The following is a 19,809-nucleotide window of genomic DNA, read 5'->3' as shown; positions in this document are numbered from 1 at the left end:
AAATTTTTGAAATTATATTTATTAATGTTTTATTATACATATGGTATTCTCTTAGAATTGGGGGGAGGGGAAAGCCCCACTCAAGTGAGGTAACAAATGTGCCATCTTTTACAAAATTTAATTAGAACTGACAATGTTATGGTTAGTCCTTACTTCCTGAGAATTTGAACATCATTAAAATTTTCTGTGAACTTACAACAAATGCTCACATGATTTTTATATTACAGTATGTCTGAAAAAAATTAAAATATTAACAATATGTTAGCAAGGAAAACCATTATTCAAAAGTATATATTAACTTAGGTGTAAATATACTGAAGCCCTGTTTTTCTGCAGTTTAATACCATTTAAATACTTAATCTTTTCGGAGATTTTATTTCAAATATATGAACTTACTATAATTTATTCAGACTACAGTGACATTATTTTGAACTAAAGGTAAAATAATCTGTTACTTCTCAATAGTAGGTATGGAGGACTCAGCATGTGAACTCTGTCTAGTATTGATAAAACAATTTACACGTGGAAATAAGCAACAGAGAACATCTGATTCTCTTCTAATCACAATTTCTATCCCTATTAAAAGGGATGTTTTTAGAGAAGTTAAAGAAACACAGAGAAAACAATATTGTTGCTGTGAAATGGCGACCAATTCGATATAATCAAATGCAAGATCATTAATATACACATTTACAATGATGAAAATATAAATTATTAATTATGCAGCATGCTTTAGGGCCATTTCTACAGTTAGTATGAATTACAAATATTAAATGCCTTTAATCCATCCATTGTCCATAATTCTGTAAGCCATGTTTACATAATAAAAATATTTCCTACATATTGTTTCTCCAACTTTTAAAAGTGAAGGTATTTATCTTGGGCTGGGAAAGTTACCCTGACCCTAACCAATGAGCACAGACGGCACTGTACACCCATTCCAAAAGGTAGAATTGATGAACAATGTTAGAATTACTTACAGGATTTATCCAAAGAAATGTTTAGCAGCAAGTGCAATAGAAAAATCAAGCATTTCCCAAAATGATGTTTGGATTACATTTAAAGTTTTCAACTTTTGTTTTCATTGTAAAGGTATCATTTATTATATTTTAAAAAGGCCATGATTAACTGTTAACTGACATACCTTTACAAAAATAAAGCTAGTAGCTTGCTGGGAACTAAATTTACTCAGAATCTTTCTGTACTTCTAAAATAAGTAGGTGATTTATTTTATTGGAGCTTTATTCTCACAGTGGTAATTTTTTAAAAGACTGCACAGTGCAATTATTATTTAATCTAATGTCTTAAAATATACTTGATATAAAGGAAAAGTAGGCCTAAACCATCACCAAGATTTCAATTCATCCTAATGGAGAAGAAACCTGAGTTTGGATGTAGAAATAATTCACTCAGTTTTTCTGATATTATTCATAGTGCCTTCAAGCAGAAATGAAACTTCAAGCAGGACTCTATGGCTTTATCTGAATTTTTTTTTTGAGTATTAAGTAAATGTCAAATTTAAGGAGATGTTGGAGGTTAAATGTTCTCAAAGCAATGTAAATTAGTAATAAACTGTCTCAAAGACATGAGCAGCTCTGAGTCACACAAAATTAACAACAAATGATCACCAGTTATACTGTACACAAAGGACACAAAATACATTTGTGCTGCACCTCTAGTATCTATCAAAGCCATCTTCAGATACTACTTTTTTAAGGATATTGATATGTATGCTTCATAAATTTCAGATTCAATTTCTTTTTTTAAACATGTATTTACTGGCTGTATGTAGTATATGCATTGAATTTCCAATGACTTGAGATAAATATGGATCAAAGAGCTATGCAAATTCAAATCACAAACATTCATGAACATTACAAGAGATCTGAGGTGACAGTTTAGGAATTTGGATTTGCCCTACTATAACCTCACTTCAAATACCTGTTCCTAGAAACAACATCTTGCCTAAAGTCCAGGCAAAAATGCAACTTTAAAATCCCATTCTCAACGTTTGAAAAGTAGTGCTTCTGGAAACAGAATGGACTCAACTTTAGAGCACTGCATTAAAGAGTTGCAACACCTACACATTTTCCAGAGATGTGACCCAGGAAACAATTCATCAATAGCTTATAGCATCCATTTCACTGGCAAAAACATTAACAATTCTGATGATTTCCTATGGACAAAGTATGCCATCAATATCATTTCACAACAGGATCGGCAGGCACAGTGCTGTCGGACAGGTCTCCATTGCTTGTTTTAATTTCCTCTAGAAGCAGAAGAAAAACAATGAACATATTTATGTTCATTTTTAAAAAATGAAGTAAATAAAATTTGAGAAGAGTTACACTGCTAAATTTCAAATTAAATAAAGGATGCATCCATCAAATGTTTCTCTAACATTACTAAACCTAGTTTGTTTACTTATTTTTTTTTTTTAAATCTAGGCTAAATACTACAAATGTTTTGACTGGTTCTTAATTGAGGTGAGGAGTTGAGAGAGTTCAGAATCGCATATGGGGTGGGGCTTCAAACTGCACAAGTGCCTTTCTCCCGTGGAATCTTGATACTCCCTCATCTAAGGAAGGCATGCTCCCCCATGCTGGTTCTTCCAGCTGGGCCAAGAACTCACCATTATAGTGTGCCACCAACACAGACAGAAACGTGGCTGTAAACTAACATCAAAATTGTCCAGAATAACTTTCCATTTGTATTTACAATTTACTTTTTAAAGCAGCTTTTTATTATGTTTGTTAGATAGAATGAATTCCTATTATTTTGTACAAAATGTCATGTGCACATATTTCATTAATAGACAAAACTATTTGACTAAGGTATTCAGCAACTTTGACTACATCTCTGGGCAATCTTTAGCTGAAACAGTCTTAAAACAGAACAGTGACTTAAGCTGAATGTGAATGATATTCATCAACCAGAAGCCTAGGGAGTTCCTTAAGAAGAATAAACCAAAGCAAGGAGTCCCACTGCCATGAGACTGAAGGGTTTGGTGGTTTTGTTTTAATACTTTAGGCCTTAAAGCAAAATGTCCAATCCACTTGCAGAGTTTTCCCAGTCACCTGGACTGGAGATAAAGTTCTGGCATTATCAAATGCCTGAGCAGAACTTAATAACTGAATTTCTTCACAATTTTGATTATACTAACTCAAATTCTCTCAAATGGCTTTGCTAATTTATCTCAGTCTTGAAAATGAACCCACATGTAATATATACAAATTTCCATTTAATAAATACCGCATTATCTTTAATAAATTTAAATATTTATCATTTCATAAATAGATCTGAGTTATCTGGAAGATAACAGACTGAAATAATTTTTCAAGCACATGCTTATTACTTACTTCATTCATATTCTAAAAATGCCTGGATATGCCCCTAGCTAGCAAGTAATATTAGTAATATTTAATTTATGCAACATTGTCAAGAAGTAATGTAGTTCATATAAATGTCTACCCAAATAAGTCACCTCTACTCAGTGTAAAAAAAAAAAAGTACAAACATATTTTAAAATCTGACAAAAAATAAGATAAAAACATCGTTTTATGAAATGTTTTATATCTTGATTTACAAAAATTTCATGAAAAACAAGAAAAAAGGAAGAGCAAACATGAAAATATAAGGGACACCTAGTTGCTGAACCTAGTTTTGCTCTTCCAAGAAACAGAAAAAGTTACATAATTTCTATGAAAAATATCTGATCCTCAAGGAAGACAATTGTTCCTAAATTTCAAATCTGAGAGAAATGTATCATGGAGACATTAAGATTGAAATTAAGCATTAAAATGTATAAATACTTTCCCACCACCTTACACAGAATCCAATGAACAGAATTCTTTCCTTACTGACTCAGGTTAGTGAACATGACTGTCAGTGATTATGTATACACTGCACTCTGATTTTCCAGGGCCTGACTATGGAGGAGAGCAGAAGGCTGTTTACCACAACACTAAATAGCCCCTACGACTTTTAAGCCTCTTTAGTCACCCGTCCCATCTCAGCCCTATCTTCAGCAACATTTAGCATTCCTCCTCTAATTTGTTCCTTCTAATCTTACACAGGTTGAACCATGAAAGAAAAAAACTAAGCTTGGTAAATTTTATTTAAATTAAGATGAAACTGAGTAAGGGGATAAAAGGGTTACCACAGGATGAAATGCATAAACCATGTAAATTTCTTTTCAATTCCACACATAATCCACGCAGGCTTTACTTTTTTAAAAGACTTATTTCTAGGTCTGTTATTTTCCAAAAGGACAAGGAACCAGATAAAATGGGGCATTAGTGTCTACTATGAAAGAGATTTATCGATCTTTCCAAATTTAAGCCACTCACTGACCTTCCTTCTCCTTCTTTTCTTGGTTTTCTTCAGCCGCAGTCTTGTCTGCTCTGAAGAAAATTCTTGCACTGCTTAGTGAGAAATACAGCAATTCAAATTCCTAAATAAGAAAATTTTAAATAAAAGCTGAAAATACTTACTGTAATAAAATATCAAAAATATTTGTATTTTAACATCTCTTATTATGTTAAAAAGCTCTAGTGGAAATCATAAATACAGAAACTGAACTAAGTAACCCATCCATTTTTAAGATCTGAGTCAAATGGCTTCCAAATACCATTCACTATAAACTATACTCTTTTTTACCACTATTCATCTCATTTGTTAATATGGGGGTTTCTGTATGGCTTCTGTTTTTCAGATATCAAAAAGCAATGGATATCAAAAAGTAAGCCAAAGCAAATTGGACTCTTATGCTCCTCTACCTGTAGATAGACATCCAGTCGCTTCTGAGTGAGATTCATGGTTTGTAGTAGCTTTTCATCTTGACCAGCTGACTGCACGTTCTGTTGCTTAGCAACTGCTCTTATCTCCTTCAAGTATTTCTCTCTAACGGACTGGAACCAGTGAAGTGAGTCAAACTCCTGGTACTGATCCAAAAGCTTTAGAATGTAAGCCACACCTGCAATCATTTAGCAAAACCAAAGTTAAATTCTAATGAGTATGGAAGTGTATTATACTCCCTCATCAATAACTCCTAGCACTAAGCTAACCATTTAAAATTAATACTCTTTCAAATTACACTTTACGGCATAAATTAATAATAAATTTCACAAGATGGCTTTATTCCTCCCTTAAAAAAAAGATATACAAGTATAGTTGACCCTTGAACAATGTGGGGGATTAGGGGTTCAGACCCTCCGAGCAGTCGAAAATTCACCTAAAATTTTCCCTACATACTTAAGTAGTTAAGCACTTCAGCAGGTGGCCCTGTGGAACCCACGCATAGGAAAAGTAGGTGCTCTATTTACGTGGATCCTGCTTATGGTGGACCCATGCAGTTCAAACCTGTGTTGCTCAAGGGTTTGCTACATAAAGAACTAAAGATGTCAATTAAGAAGAAACTAAATAACATAACCATGAAAATCACCTGGAGAAACATATGGCTGTAAGGATAGAGAATAAAAACTTCTACTGCTAAACAACTGAGGAAGCAACAGGAAACCAGAGAAACTACAAGATGCTAAAACTATACAACCATAATAAAAACAAAGCCTAAATATTAGGTCACACTAGACAAGTGATTAGCAATATACCAAGAGAGCACTGAATGCAATTACAAATGATGGGAAACAAGTGCTGTCTATCGGATGGCCAGCTAAAAAAACCAGTAAATGCTGCTCATGAAAAACAAATCTATAAAGAGCACATGGACCTATTCTCAAGCAAATGTTTCTAAGAATCCATTATAAGGTGAACATAAAATTAATGGGAAAACAATTCCATTAAGCTTACCCATTGCAAAGCCATCATCAGTAAAGGCAGCTCCAATTTTATTTTTTTTATTCAATTTCTCCTTGCAACTAATGGAATGCTCTACAAAGTTGAGGGTCTAAAAAGATATAACAAGATATTAGAGAAACAATTGTGCTAATCTCCAGAATTTAGTTCCTAAAACAGACATTTCTCAAATGATAAATAAAATCTTTTCTAGGTTCCTGTACTTTTGATTTGAAACATTTGTCTCTTGGTGAGCACACAATGTATACAAGTGTTTCTTAATGGCTCTTCTTTCCAAGTCCTTTAAATATGGAACTCCCTCAACCTCTACTTAATCCAAGAACAATGCCTTGTATATGGTTCATTATAAAATATGCACATTTTAGAGATGAGGACACTGAGACTTGGGAGATTTAGAGTCTTACCCAAAGTCATACACTAAGTGAATGCTGGAGTCAGAAAAGTGAGCCTGCCCTACTTCAAAGCACAAGCAGTCTTAATCACATGCGTGGCAGTCCTTACTCCTGCCCACCTAATTCATTCTAAAATACCATTTCTTATCACATTCTTCGTTTAAAAAGGATTAGCAAAACTTTGGCTAAAGGATGAATTCCTCAAAACAGTACTTCTCTAGAGAATTCAGCTCTTCCAAAATACCTTATCTAATCATACCACTTATTCAACAAAGATTTACTGAAGCTTACTATACACCAGGCATTATTAAATACTTAAGATAAAAAAAATGATTACCATCTAGAGTTTGCACTCTAGAGCAGCACTCTTGGCAATGACAGAAATATTGTATATCTATATTGTCAGTACAGTAAACAACTAGTCACATGCGGCCAGTGAGCACTTGAAGTGAGGCTACTGTAACTCAGGAACTGAATTTTTAATTTTATAAAATTTTAATTAACTTAAGTAGCCACTTGTGGCTTATATAGAGATAGGATAGCTCTAGAAAGGAAAAAGAAAACTCTAAAAAACAATTGTCATAGTGTAATAAGTACTATCCTATAAGAGCCTACACTAAAAACAAAATACCAAGTTTCATTTTTATTGCCTGTAGAACCTATTTGGCAATTAATCACATATTTGTGAAATATTTATCAACTGCTATTTAAATCTTTTTTAGACATCTCATTAATTTTTTTCTTTTTTTCTGGAACTAGATTGTAAACTCAAGCACAAGAACAGTGTCCTATACTTCTTTGTAGTGCTCTTAATCCACGCTGTTCTCTCTATCACTAACTGAATTCTGACAGCCATACTGTCAAAAAACAAACAAAACAAAACAAAAAACAAAAAACCCTCCACGCTTCCAGAAGCTCACCAATGATTTCACTGCTATTTACTATGGCTTAAATATATTGCCCTTCAAATTAAAGAAATATGGTGAGAACTCACCCTAAGTTAACTACAGTGTAACCAAGTCAAACTACCTCTAGTTCAACACTACCTTGAGAAAAAGATGTTTATCAAATATGGACATTTTTGCTATATTATAATTACGATATAATTATGAAAAAGAATTAACAAATGTATAAAAGAAAAAGAAAATTCACAAAGAAAAAAGCTATCTATAGCCATTAGCTACTTTCATAAGTAATAATGGTTATAATATGTAAAAAGATATGTATAGATAACAATTCAGGCAGCAATATGAGAGGTTATTATTCTTGATCAAAGTTAGTTATAATAAAAAGCTATATGTTCTCAGTGATATTTAGATTTTAGAGCTATCCACTTACAAATTTAAAAAAAAAACTTTATTATGGAAACTTTATTATTATTATTATTATTTAAGGGAAAAATAACTCATTGCTAACATATACTTTTCTACACTCAACTCCATTTTCCCATTGGAACAATGTTTTTACAATGCAATTTTTGAAAACTTGAACTGTATATGTTAAGGGCCACCCCAACCCCTACTGACCTTAACATATGCATTCTGCTTCTGTACAAATCGCTTGCTAAAATAAATGGAGGAATAAACAAAGTAGCATAACCAACGCCATTTTAGGCTGCTCCGCCATTTTAGGCTGGAGAGTCCCTATGGGGAATCCAGGGTGGGGAGGGGCTACAGGGCTAACCACAAAATTAGCTTATGTACCACTGGCTTGCTTGCATTGGCTAGATTGTGTCAGGCACGAAAAATTCCTGCCTAGCTAAAAATAAAAGCTGCGAGAGTTTTCAACTTGGGGCTGCCCTTCTCGATTGGCCTGCGTAGCCCTGGCTGCCAGAAATAAACTCTTTTCCTTTTCCTATCACCCGGTTCTCATGGGCAAATTTCTTTTACCCCTCGTCCAGTGGCCATAACATATATAGACAGCAACTATAGATTTGGAGCAGAATACATTATATACTATAAGAAGAATAAAGCACTAAAAATTTAGTCTAGATGTTAGTATTTATTACTGAATACAGAGAAGTTATTCCTAAACAATATGCTTTTTAGGAGACGCGTTAGAAAAAACTTCATATTGTAACAGACTACGTTAAGCAATTAAAATGATTATATGGTATAATTCTGCACAAACATTCTATGGTATACATGTACTGGCATATTCTCAAGTAACTTTAAAAACACCAGGACTTCTCTGGCAGTTATTAACAAATAAGAACCTATCTTAACTTATAAATAAGTCTCCTTCAGCATAGCTAGTAAGTAAACATTCTAGGTCATATTCACTGAGATCACATTCAATCTTACCTACAACCAGAAAGTCAATAATATGGTCTGTGTGCATTTCATGCTACAAACAAACCAGATCTATTTATTAACACTCTTTTTTTTTAGGTTCTGAAAATACTCACCAGAGGGGGAACAATGATATAGAAATTTCGGAGATGTATATTCTTTGGCCTTCGAAATTCTGGAGCAAAAACATCTACAAGCATTTTGAAATATTCTGTGCCTTCAGCAGAATTCCGTGTGTGATTACTGAGGACTGAATCCAAATGCCTTAAAAGCAAAAAATTTACTTGGTTCCTTTCTCAAAAGAAGACGTGGCTTTTAAAAAACCCATCTACCATTAGGCTAGGTAAGAACACTCAAAAGCAAGAAATATTACAAGACATTTCTAAATAAATTTCCTTAAAGTTCAGAATGAACTCATTTTCTTTTGGACAGATACTGATTAATAATCCTTAATTAACTTAGTCCCTAAAATAGAATATGTACAGCATCTTGGGACGTACAATAACAGAGTTCTGTACTTCTTTTTCCCACAATAAGCCCTGTAAAACCCCATTTCATTGTAAATAAAGGGCTCTTCATCTTAATCTCTTCACTAATGCTTCTTTTACACCTCCTTACCATAACTTAAACCTGGCCCTCTTTCACAGTTAGCTTCCCTCTCGACCTTCAGAAACATTAGCTACTTTTTCTCCTGCATTCCTCAAGTGTAGCTACAACTTTCGAATGATTATTCCTCCACCACTGGAAGGTAGAAATCTCTCCAAGACTCACATAATCCAACTATATCCAACTACCCAACTCCTCCTTCCTGAAAGCAGACATCTAGTAACCTTTTAACCATTGCCCTACATTACCTTAGACTAGATAAAGCTGCAGTTCTAGTCCATTGTCTATGTGGATAATCTATTCATTATCATGACCCTTCAACTCCTTGACTTTGCCTGCTATGACCTTTCCTTCACTCAATGTCAACCACCCACTCCCTTGCACAAATTAGCAGTTTAGACCTTGCAATTAGCAGTCAGCTTTTCCCTAGAGGCCTCAGAAGACATAATCCCAATCTCTGATTACTTGAACTGCTTTAAAATATTTTTTAAATGGTCACCAATTTTGAGTAAATGACATCATTTAACAGGAGGTAAAGGTCCAATTTTCTTATATTCAAGCCACAAACCAGTTTAATCATTTTCAGGCACATGACTTCAAATGGCTGATTAACTGTATATGGCTTATGTAAACCTGGCAAAGAAATAAGCTATCTAATGGGATACTCCAGAGCAAAGCTCCTCTTTTGGGGCCTTATTCTCATAAAAATGCACATACACATTTCCCAGCATATTTTCTTTTCTATTTTAAAACATTTCAAGCCTATCAAAAAATGAAAATATATACTATGACAACATATACCCTTCAACTAGATTCATCACTTATTAACATTCTGCCACATGTTTTCCCTATTTAATAAAACATTTGAAAATTGCAGGCCTCATGTCAGTCCGTAAATACTTTAGCATGAATCTAAGAACTAAGACATTTTCCTGCAAAGCCATAAAACATTACACCCAAGAATAAAATACAGGCTGGCCAGTTAGCTGAGATGGCTATAGAGTGTGGTGTTATAACACCAAGGTCAAGGGTTCAGATCCCTGTACTGGCAAGCCACCAAAAATAAATAAATAAATAATAATATACGATATTATCTAATATACAATCTACATTTGAAAGTCCCCAATTATTCCCCAAATTTCCTTTACAGCTATTTTCTTCCCTATCTAGGATATGATTAAGGATCACCCATTATTCTTTTTGATATTCATATTGTCTCCACTTTGTCCTGGGGTGCCTCTTCATGCCTGATTCAATAAATTATCATAATTATTAATAATAAAACCTATTGTTTTCTAAATAAATTCTTAACAGTTCTGCATGCCTCTCTCAAGTTATAAGTTATGTTACAAAATCACTACTGACTCAAGTCTATAGACCTGCACTATCCAATGAGATAGCCATTAGCTATCTTATTTAATAATTTAAATTTTAAATTAAAATGAAATAAAATTTAAAATCCAGTTCCCCCATGCCATTCACCATGTTTCAAGTGTTCATCAACCATATATGACAGTGGCAACTATACTGGACAGTGCTGCTCTAGGTTACGGGAAAGGAAGGACAGGCACTCTGGAATAGTGTTGGTAAACAGAAGTAAAATGAGTTTCATGAATGAGATATTTGGCATTCCTTTTCCTATATTAAATCCTTAAGATTAGTTGTCTTCTTTACACTTGAGCACATCTCTATTTGGGCCAGCCACACTGCAGGTGCTTGAGAGCCACATGTGGCTAGTTAGTGGTTGCTATATTAGATAGTATGTTCTAGAAGATCCCTTTTTAGTGAAATTTGAAAGATCTTAGAATACTGTAGCTGTAAAAAAAATTATATTTCATAAACTGAGATCATAATTTGTATAATAAAAACACTGGCATGTAAATTATATATTACTCTCTAGTCTTCTCTTTAATGTTTTACATAAATACACTTTTTTAAATCTCCAAATTTACATTATTCTAAGATTACATTACCTTGCTGCTTTTAATGTTTCTTCTGCAAGACCTTCTTCTTTTACTAGTTCTTCAAAATTTACAATATCTTCAAGGTCAGGCACAAATCTACATAAGAATTTGGGAAGGAATTTATTAGGGCAAGTAAAGCGTGTGCAATTGACACAGATATGAAAGTGGTACTGTAGGACTCTAAAGTTATCAACTACATATTTGGAAAGAGCTTTGCATTTCATTAATATTATTACTATCACCACTTTAGTTCCAAATTGACTTTTACATAAGAATAATCAAATTTTAATCCTTAAAGTCATGTGATCTTTAGATCCAGTCATAAAGCATAACGATAAAATAAATTAACTACAACCTTATGAGAAATAAAGATTTTCAAAAGTCTGTTGCAGTCTTAAAATTTGAGGAAAAAAAATCTAACTAGTAGAATTAATGGTTTTCTTCCATGTTTTATCTCAAAATGTGTCAAGAACAAATACCTTCTCTACAATATCACTTATAACAGAGAGCGATTTAAATGACAGTTTTTTAAATGGCATAAACAAGGCAAAAATGATGTTTGCATCCATACCTAATGGCATTGCTGCTACAATGAAGACCACCAGATCTTATCATTCGTACATAGCCCATAGCATTACCTTAAAAACCACACAAAAAAATCAGACATTTATATAAATAACTCTAAATCCTAATAGTCAGGAATACAGTTTTATACAGTAATCAATTACAAGATTTCCAGTCTTAAGTACCAAAATATTCTGGATATTTTACTTCAGTTCTTGTTCCATAAAAGTAAAATTGTTACATATTTCTGCACTTAAAATATAAACGTACATACTTAAATACATCTACACTAAACACTTCAAAATAATGTAACTTTCATGTGATAAATGAAATCCATTAAATGCTGACATTAAAATGATCAAACATTTTAAAATTACAATATCAATAATTTCTTAACTCTCACACTGTTTCTCTCTCTCTCTCTCTCTCTCTCTCTCTCTCACACACACACACACACACACACACACACACACACACAGCTGGAAGTTCTACCAAGAAATCTTTATTTGATGCCTTCTAAATTTATATCTTCCAGCCTGGACTCCTCCTCTGAACCCTAGGCTTTTTTTAGTTCAATGTCTACATCTACATGTCTAAGAAGAATTTTAAATTTAATATGTCCAAACACATTGAGTTTAATATGTCAAACGCAAGATTTTTATCCCCAATCATACATATTTCCTATCTCAGAAATAAGCAATCTATACTTCCATTTGCTCAGGCCTTGAAGTCATCATTGACTCCTTCCCTTCTCTAACATTTTATATCCAATTATGTTTGCTCGGCCTTAAAAATGTAGCCAGAATCCAACCCCTTTCACCACCTTCACAGCTATCACCCTATTCCAAACCACCACCATCTCTTGCCTGGACCACTGCAATATGCAATAGCTTCCTAACTTGCCTACTTCCACCTTTAGCATCCTGTCACACTCCCCAATCTTTTATCTACATAACAGCTAGTGGTTTTTTTTTTTTCCTTTTTGTCTTTTTTTGTGACCAGCAACGGATCGCAACCCTCAGTGTCGCGCCCGTACCGGACCGGGACCAGAAACGGGATCGCAACCCTCAGTGTTGCACCCGCACCTCGCTCAGCCAGTGAGCGGCAGGTCTGTATGTGGGATCCGAACCCTCGGCGGGAGCGCCACCGCACTCCCAAGCGGCGCACTGTAGCAGTGCGCCACCAGGCCGGCCCAGCTAGTGGTTTTTTAAAAACTAAGTTGGAGCATAACATGCCTCTTCTGAAAACTCTACAATGGCTTTCCATCTCAGAGTAAAATCCAAACTCTTCATGTGGTCAACACAGCCCTGCATGATCCTGCCCCTTGCTGCTGCTCTGGTAGCATACCCCACCACTCAGGTCTTCACTAAGTCCATTCCAGCCCCTGACTATTTCTCAAAAATCCTAAGCCCACTCAGAGCTTTGACACCTACTGTTGCCTCCGTCTCGTTTACCCTTTCCCTGGATATGCTCAGGCCTATTCCCTCACATTATTTAGGTCTCTGTACAAATGTCACCTCCTGAAAGCTTTCCCTGAACATCAGTGAACAGCACTGCACAGCCTTATTATATCTCTTTACCCAGCACTCATCACTGACATATTTAGTATCTTTTTGTTTGCGTCTCCCCCGACTGGAATGCAAAATCCATGAGTACGGCCTCTGTCTTCTTCACTGCTCCATCCCTAGAGCCAGCATGTCCTGGCACACAGTAGGAATTCAATACACAAATGAACTGAATTGAAATTACTTCGGAGAAAGAACAGAAGAAAAGGTAAGAAGCAGTGAAGATTTCATAATCGTTACCGTAAGATATGAGGGCACTTCAAAAAGTTCATGGAAAGATTCATATTATCTTTTAATTCTACTTTTCCTTGAATTTTGAAGTACCCTTGTACGTTTTAAATATATTATCTCTGTTTGTAAAAACACTATAAAGCAGGTATCATTAAATCTATTTTAAGGCCTATCCCAATATGAGAGATGATATAAAACTGCTTCTTCAATGTACGTCTTAGAAATATCAAGTATCTAGTTTCACTGTTTTCCTCCAAACTGTCGGACCAACGTGTGGTTGATCAAAATGTGAAAGGCTAGTACAAAGCAGTGGTTAAGAGCAAAAACTCCAAAGCCAGACTTTCTGGGTCTCAAATCTGGACTCTGCCACTTGTTAGCTATAAGACCTTGGTCAAATTATGTAACCTCTTTGTATCTTAGTCTCTTTATCTGTTAAATTAAGCTCTGTAAGGGCAGAGACTTTGTTTACTGTCATATATATCACCAGCACCTAGGAATGTCTGTTGTCCTAAATAAATACCTGTGGAATGAATGAATGGAAATAATCCAGTGAGTTTCATGAGTTAAAATGTATAAAACACTAAGAACACACATGACACATAGTAAGTGCTCAATAAATGTCAGTAGTGGTTATTTCAGCAGGCAGGTTATTAGTCAAAAAGACTTCTCATTTTGCTCCCAGTCTGAGATTCTTTACTCCTTTTCTCAAGATATTTAACAGACTCAAAAGCACATTATAGTGTTTCCTAAGCAGAGATAAAGAATTTGTACTTTCGGGCCGGCCCGGTGGCGCACTGGATAGTGCGCCGCTTGGGAAGCGCAGCGGCGCTCCCGCCCGAGGGTTCGGATCCCACATACAGACCGGCTCCCGCTCACTGGCTGAGCGAGGCGCGGGAGCAACACCGAGGCTTGCGATCCCGTTGCCGGTCCCTGGTCCGGTACGGGGGCAACACTGAGGGTTGCGATCCGTTGCCGGACATGGAAAAAAGACAAAAGACAAAAAAAAAAAAAAGAATTTGTACTTTCTGGGCTGGCCCGTGGCTCACTCGGGAGAGTGTGGTGCTGATAACACCAAGGCCCTGGGTTCGGATCCCATATAGGGATGGCCGGTTCGCTCACTGGGTGAGCGTGGTGCTGACAACACCAAGTCAAGGGTTAAGATCCCCTTACCGGTCATCTTTTTAAAAATAAAAAAAATAATAATAAATAAATAAATAAAAAAGAATTTGTACTTTCTAAGAAGAGAATACAGTAAAATGCTGGAACAAAGTGAAAAGGGTAATATTCCTCAATTATGGAATGAATCCTGGTGGTAATCAAGGTGACATTAGAAGTCAGGACATCACCAAAGAACAATTATTTTAGTGGTCATGTATTTGGATGTGTATAAGAGGAAAAAAATGACTAGCACACTAAGGCCCATAATTTAACAACTGTTACTTCTTAGGACAAAATTACACTTTCAAAAAATATAAAAATATGAAATAACAGTACAGACAGTATTCAAACAAGGCAAAAACTCTGATATTGGTATGTAAATAAATAAGGTTTAAGCAACACTTCTCTAGAAGGACAGCTCGTAATCTGAGGTCCACAGACCCTAGCTTTAAGCACCTGGACTCCTATAGGTTACATACAAAATTGTACAGGTATGTATGTGCATATGGGCATTAGTTCTGAGGGAATCAACACAGAATATTCATCAGATTCTCAAAAAGGGTTAAGAACCATTGCTCTAGAAGTGGTGCTGATAATACCAAGGTCAAGGGTTTGGATCCTCTTACCAGTCAGCCGCCAAAAAAAAATGCATATATATATGACCTCAAATGTTCCCTTGAATTAAACAGTACTTATTTGACACTTCCTCATACTAAATGGTTTAAAATAAAAAATTTACAAAGGTAAAATTTTCTAAGTTTTTATACTAAAACATAATAGAAATGTCTGATATGCAAACTAGTTAATTTATAAAACTGAAGCTAGCACTGAGTGACTTTACTCCAGAATTAAATGCTGTAACATCTTTCCCTCTAGTAAATTTCAAGCCTCTTGAGAGCAAAGGCAGTTTGCATCCCTAGCACTTAGCAAAATATTTGACATAATAAAAGCTTAATAAATGTTTGATAGATGAATGAATCAATCCCAGGAGGCATAATCTTCACAAAACATACTCAATCAGATTTTATTAACTGCTTGGTGTTAAACTGTGAAGAATATAAAACAACTTTGAACTTAAAGCTAAATAACCTTTAAGTCCCAGCAACACCACTTATTTCTCTGAATTGTTTTCATCTTTAAAACTGCAATTGCACGTTTATCTCACATGATTCTTGTGAGGACATTAATAAAGATAATGTATGTGAAAAGCTCAATTATAAAGTTGTATTAATCTATGATTATTTTTAAATGTAGTTCTTGCTTTTAAACAATATATTTCAAAAGATAAGTTCTACTTGTAAGGCAGAAGGACAATAAGTTATATATGTACAATATGAAATGGTGTAGCATAAAAAATAATAATATTCAATATTTTATCTTTGATTAAATTTATATATAACTTATTAATTTAAATTAACTTTTCATGTAAATATTTTATACCTTCACATTTAGGCTGTAAATTGAGGGAACCTGTTTTAGAAGCCCAAAACAGTGCCTTGAACAGAGTAGGTACCCAATAAGTACTTACCAATTGACTATTAATTATGAATATGATCTTTGAGATGAGTTTGTTATTAAATATATTTTTAATTTAATTTAAAAGGTTTAAGTTATATTAGTCTACAGCTTATCAATTATTTCTGCAGCAACAGCTAATCATACTTAAAAATTTTTGGTTAAAAAAAGAAAATTACCCTAGTGTAATAAAATTGAGCTCAGTTATTTACATAAGCAGCCCTTTATTAGCAAGAGATATTTAATATATCAGAGAGATAGAGTCATGGGATTTGTACTCTATTTCCTGACACTTTATAACTTACCAATTTGGCTGATGAGTTGCCTGAACTGATCAAGGTAGCTCTGTCCCTCTGGAGTAATTCCAAGTTTTCTGATGCCTCGATTGAATTTTTCTGCTCTATCAAAAGGATACTAGAGAGATAATTTTAAGACTACCTTTAATAAAGACCCCAAAAAGCTTAAAATGCCTACCAACCCAATCATACTGCTCTTTCTAATTCTGTATTTCTTTGTGTTTAAAAAAACAAACAAGCAAACAAAAAAACACTTAAGTCTAATGACAAAAAAATTGCAGAACAAAAACTATCAATGTTCAAGGTCAATATAAATTAAATTTCTTTCTTTTTGACATCAGCTAAAGGAATAATCAATGCCACTAAACTTAAGTTCCCCCCCACCAGTTGGGTCTCCTAACACCCAACTACTCTATCAGATAGAAAAAAGAAATCAATTCTTCCTAAAAACATTTGTTCACAGATATGTGAGCAAGTTTTTGAGGGCTGTACAGGTATCAGAGACATAAACACACTCCTTCCCAATGAACACACATCAGCTGGGTTAATTTCTAGTTGCCATCACCAATTTAAAAAACAACTTTTTCAAGTCTTGGTTGTTTAAGAGATTTAAGAAATTATTCATTTTATTGTAATAACAAAAGGAAGTAATTCTTACACAATAGCAATGATTATTTATCTCTGAATACTAGTAATTTCTCTTCCAATAAAAATGAGTTAATACAATTCCTTACTGATAGTTGTAATCCATAGTTTTCTAAGATTATTTTACTAGAAAGTAATACTGAGGTGTCTGACATTGAAGAGAACTACCAAGTATTATACAAGAGGACTGGAACTAGGTGAATCTTAAGAAGGGTAATTAAAAGTTTTGCATATGACAAATCAAATATAAGACCCATCTAAGCCTGCTGGTTCTCTCTCCACACAGTTATGTGCCTCCGTACTGTTACCACTTATAATTCAACTGACTCTTCACTTCACTATGGGAAAACGGCAGTCTCATAAATTATTTGTGGGAATGTCAACTGTGCAGTATTTTGGAATGCTTGGCAACATGTATCAGAATTTTAAATATTCATATTCATATTCTTCATCCTAGATATTTCTCAAAGAATCTTTCAGAAATAGTCTCCAATTACACAGTGGAAAATCAGAAAAACTTAAATATCCATCAACAAAAAGTTAGATAAGTTATGGGGTACATCTACACTATCAACTCTTAAAAAAAGAATGAAGCAGATCTATACGACATGTGATGAGCACACTGTAAAACAGTATGTACTGTATTACTCCACTTTTGCTACTGAAAAGCAGTTTATATACGTGCAAATACATGTTATCAGAAAGGTATCAGGAAGACATCACACTACTTCAACAGCAATTACCTCCAGAAAATGAAATTGCGAGGAAAGAAAAATGAGGGAGGTATTTGGTTTATGTACTCTATGTTGTTTAAATGTTTCAAAATGAGCATGTATTAATATTTTTTAAATAAAGAAAATTAACACCTAGCTACATTGATATTTAATTTTTCCTTACCCTTAAGCCTACAGAGAATGCAAGGAATAGGAAATTGTAAGGTAAAATATGAGAAGCTTGGAGACCTTATCTAGAAGACATGAAAAAATAGAAAAATTAAAACCCCAACTGAGATCTAAATACTGAGTTTTAGCATAAGCATTTGCCATATACTCAACAGTTAAACCACCTTTTAAAAAGAACATGTAACATACCTTATGATCATTTTGGTCCTTGATTTCCCTGAAAAACCGAATATCTTTAATCAATCTGGATTTGATATGTTCATCATACATAAATTGGCTAAATATATAGAACTTCTTTTTCAAAAACTGGTAGGTGAAATTAACCTATAAAATTAACATTCAAAAAATTGAAAAAAGTTAATCTAAAAATTAATTTCAAATCAACGTTACTGAATGTCGATTATCTAAAAGTACTATTTATAAAGCCTAATTCATGTTTGACCTGAAGTATTTAAATACATGAAGTTTTTATTGCTCAAGTTTATAGAACTTTCTACAAGCTCTTCTTACACATTTTTAATAAAGATGAAAAAAGAAAGAAAAAAATGGAAAATACTCTCATGATAGGGCTAAGAGTTGTAGTTAGAATCACAAAACCAGACTCAAGACCCTAGTTTTTAGGCCATAAACCAGTCGGAAGTTTCTATGTTCATCCACCATTCATAAGATTACTTACTACTAATCCACATGTCTAGAAAGATACTAAGGTAAGAAACATGATGCTCTTTGGACTTTCCTAAAGGGAAATAGTAAACATTCAAATATTTATCCCTAAGTATTTTTGAACACCTCTTGTCCTGCTGTGATCCTAGACATGGTCCTTGTCCTCATGAAGTTTATATTCTAGCAGGATGACATATTTTAAATAAGTATTGTTAAATAAATTATTACATCTTGATTGCAATAATTTATAAAAAGAAAAGTGTAGGTATTTTGAAAATGAATAACAAAAAGCCCTGTGACCCAACTCAGAAAATCCTGAGAAAGTGAGACATGAGCTGAGATTAAAGTCAAAATAACATAAGATTAATCCTAACCTACAGATGGAAAACCCTATACTCATTTCCATTCCCACCATTCTCAAATATTACTAATGGTTCTGGCAAATTTATGCCCTTTTTACTCATTCTTCATTTACCCAGTTATAGAAGTGGGTGCATTCTCAGAACTTATATTGTGGCTTAAACATTGTGCTCCTCTTGCTCTTCTGTTTCTTTACTTTTTCTTTACCTCCTTTACAGTCTTTTCCCATTCTTAACAGTGGTAACTGACACCCTCTGATTCTTATCCTTCTATATTCACTTTATCATCAACAGACATCAGTAGTGTGATTAACATCTCTATCCCTGTAATTACCAAGAAATGTCTGCTTTTCTCACCCTAGTGCCCAGCACAGTGCCTGAGACACATAAAACTCACTCTTAATATCTGTTACATGGATGAGTGTTTGATAGATGACAGAGGTCAAGGAAGAGTTATCCTCAAAAGTTCAGAGTTTATTTATCCTCAAAGGTTCAGACATGATCTCTACAGGGATGACTCCTTTTTTTTTATTAGTAATTTTATTGTAAGAAATGTATAGTATTGGTAACTTTATTGTAAAAATCCCATTTTTTGGAAGCATCCGTCTACCCTTTCAGATACTAAGAACCGACAAGCTTACCAATATTCTATTGCATTAAAATAAAAATAAAAAGTTTTTCTGATATTTAAGCCACACGTTTGATCCTGTCCTGCTTCCTGGGCTTGACTTGATTCAGTATCTTTCTTTTTTTTTTTTTTTTTTTTTTTTTTTTTTTTTTTTTTTTTTCTTTTTGTCTTTTTTCGTGACCGGCAACGGGATCGCAACCCTCGGTGTCACGCCTG

General features: G+C 34.1%; 1 protein-coding gene across 3 annotated transcripts in view; it reads right to left on the bottom strand.

Annotated features, from left to right (window-relative positions):
- The window catches only part of KIAA1033 (KIAA1033 ortholog), a 61,919-nt gene continuing 42,110 nt past the window's right edge, over window positions 1-19,809 (bottom strand). For 2 of the 3 annotated variants that reach the window (XM_008569171.1, XM_008569172.1), the window contains 9 exons: window positions 18,133-18,267; window positions 16,406-16,514; window positions 11,639-11,705; window positions 11,077-11,163; window positions 8,614-8,761; window positions 5,809-5,905; window positions 4,779-4,975; window positions 4,354-4,453; window positions 1-2,269 (listed from right to left, as the gene is read on the bottom strand). In XM_008569171.1, coding sequence (XP_008567393.1) covers window positions 2,202-2,269; window positions 4,354-4,453; window positions 4,779-4,975; window positions 5,809-5,905; window positions 8,614-8,761; window positions 11,077-11,163; window positions 11,639-11,705; window positions 16,406-16,514; window positions 18,133-18,267 — 1,008 coding nt within the window. In that variant the 3' untranslated portion in view covers window positions 1-2,201. Of the gene's footprint in view, window positions 2,270-4,353; window positions 4,454-4,778; window positions 4,976-5,808; window positions 5,906-8,613; window positions 8,762-11,076; window positions 11,164-11,638; window positions 11,706-16,405; window positions 16,515-18,132; window positions 18,268-19,809 lie in introns of those variants that run through there. The other variant, XM_008569173.1, reaches the window with a different exon arrangement.

Source organism: Galeopterus variegatus, unplaced genomic scaffold (assembly GCF_000696425.1).
Source record: "Galeopterus variegatus unplaced genomic scaffold, G_variegatus-3.0.2 Scaffold472, whole genome shotgun sequence".
Lineage (NCBI taxonomy): Eukaryota > Metazoa > Chordata > Mammalia > Dermoptera > Cynocephalidae > Galeopterus > Galeopterus variegatus.
Note: the sequence above shows the minus strand (reverse complement) of the source record. Positions and strands in the feature narration are given on the sequence as shown.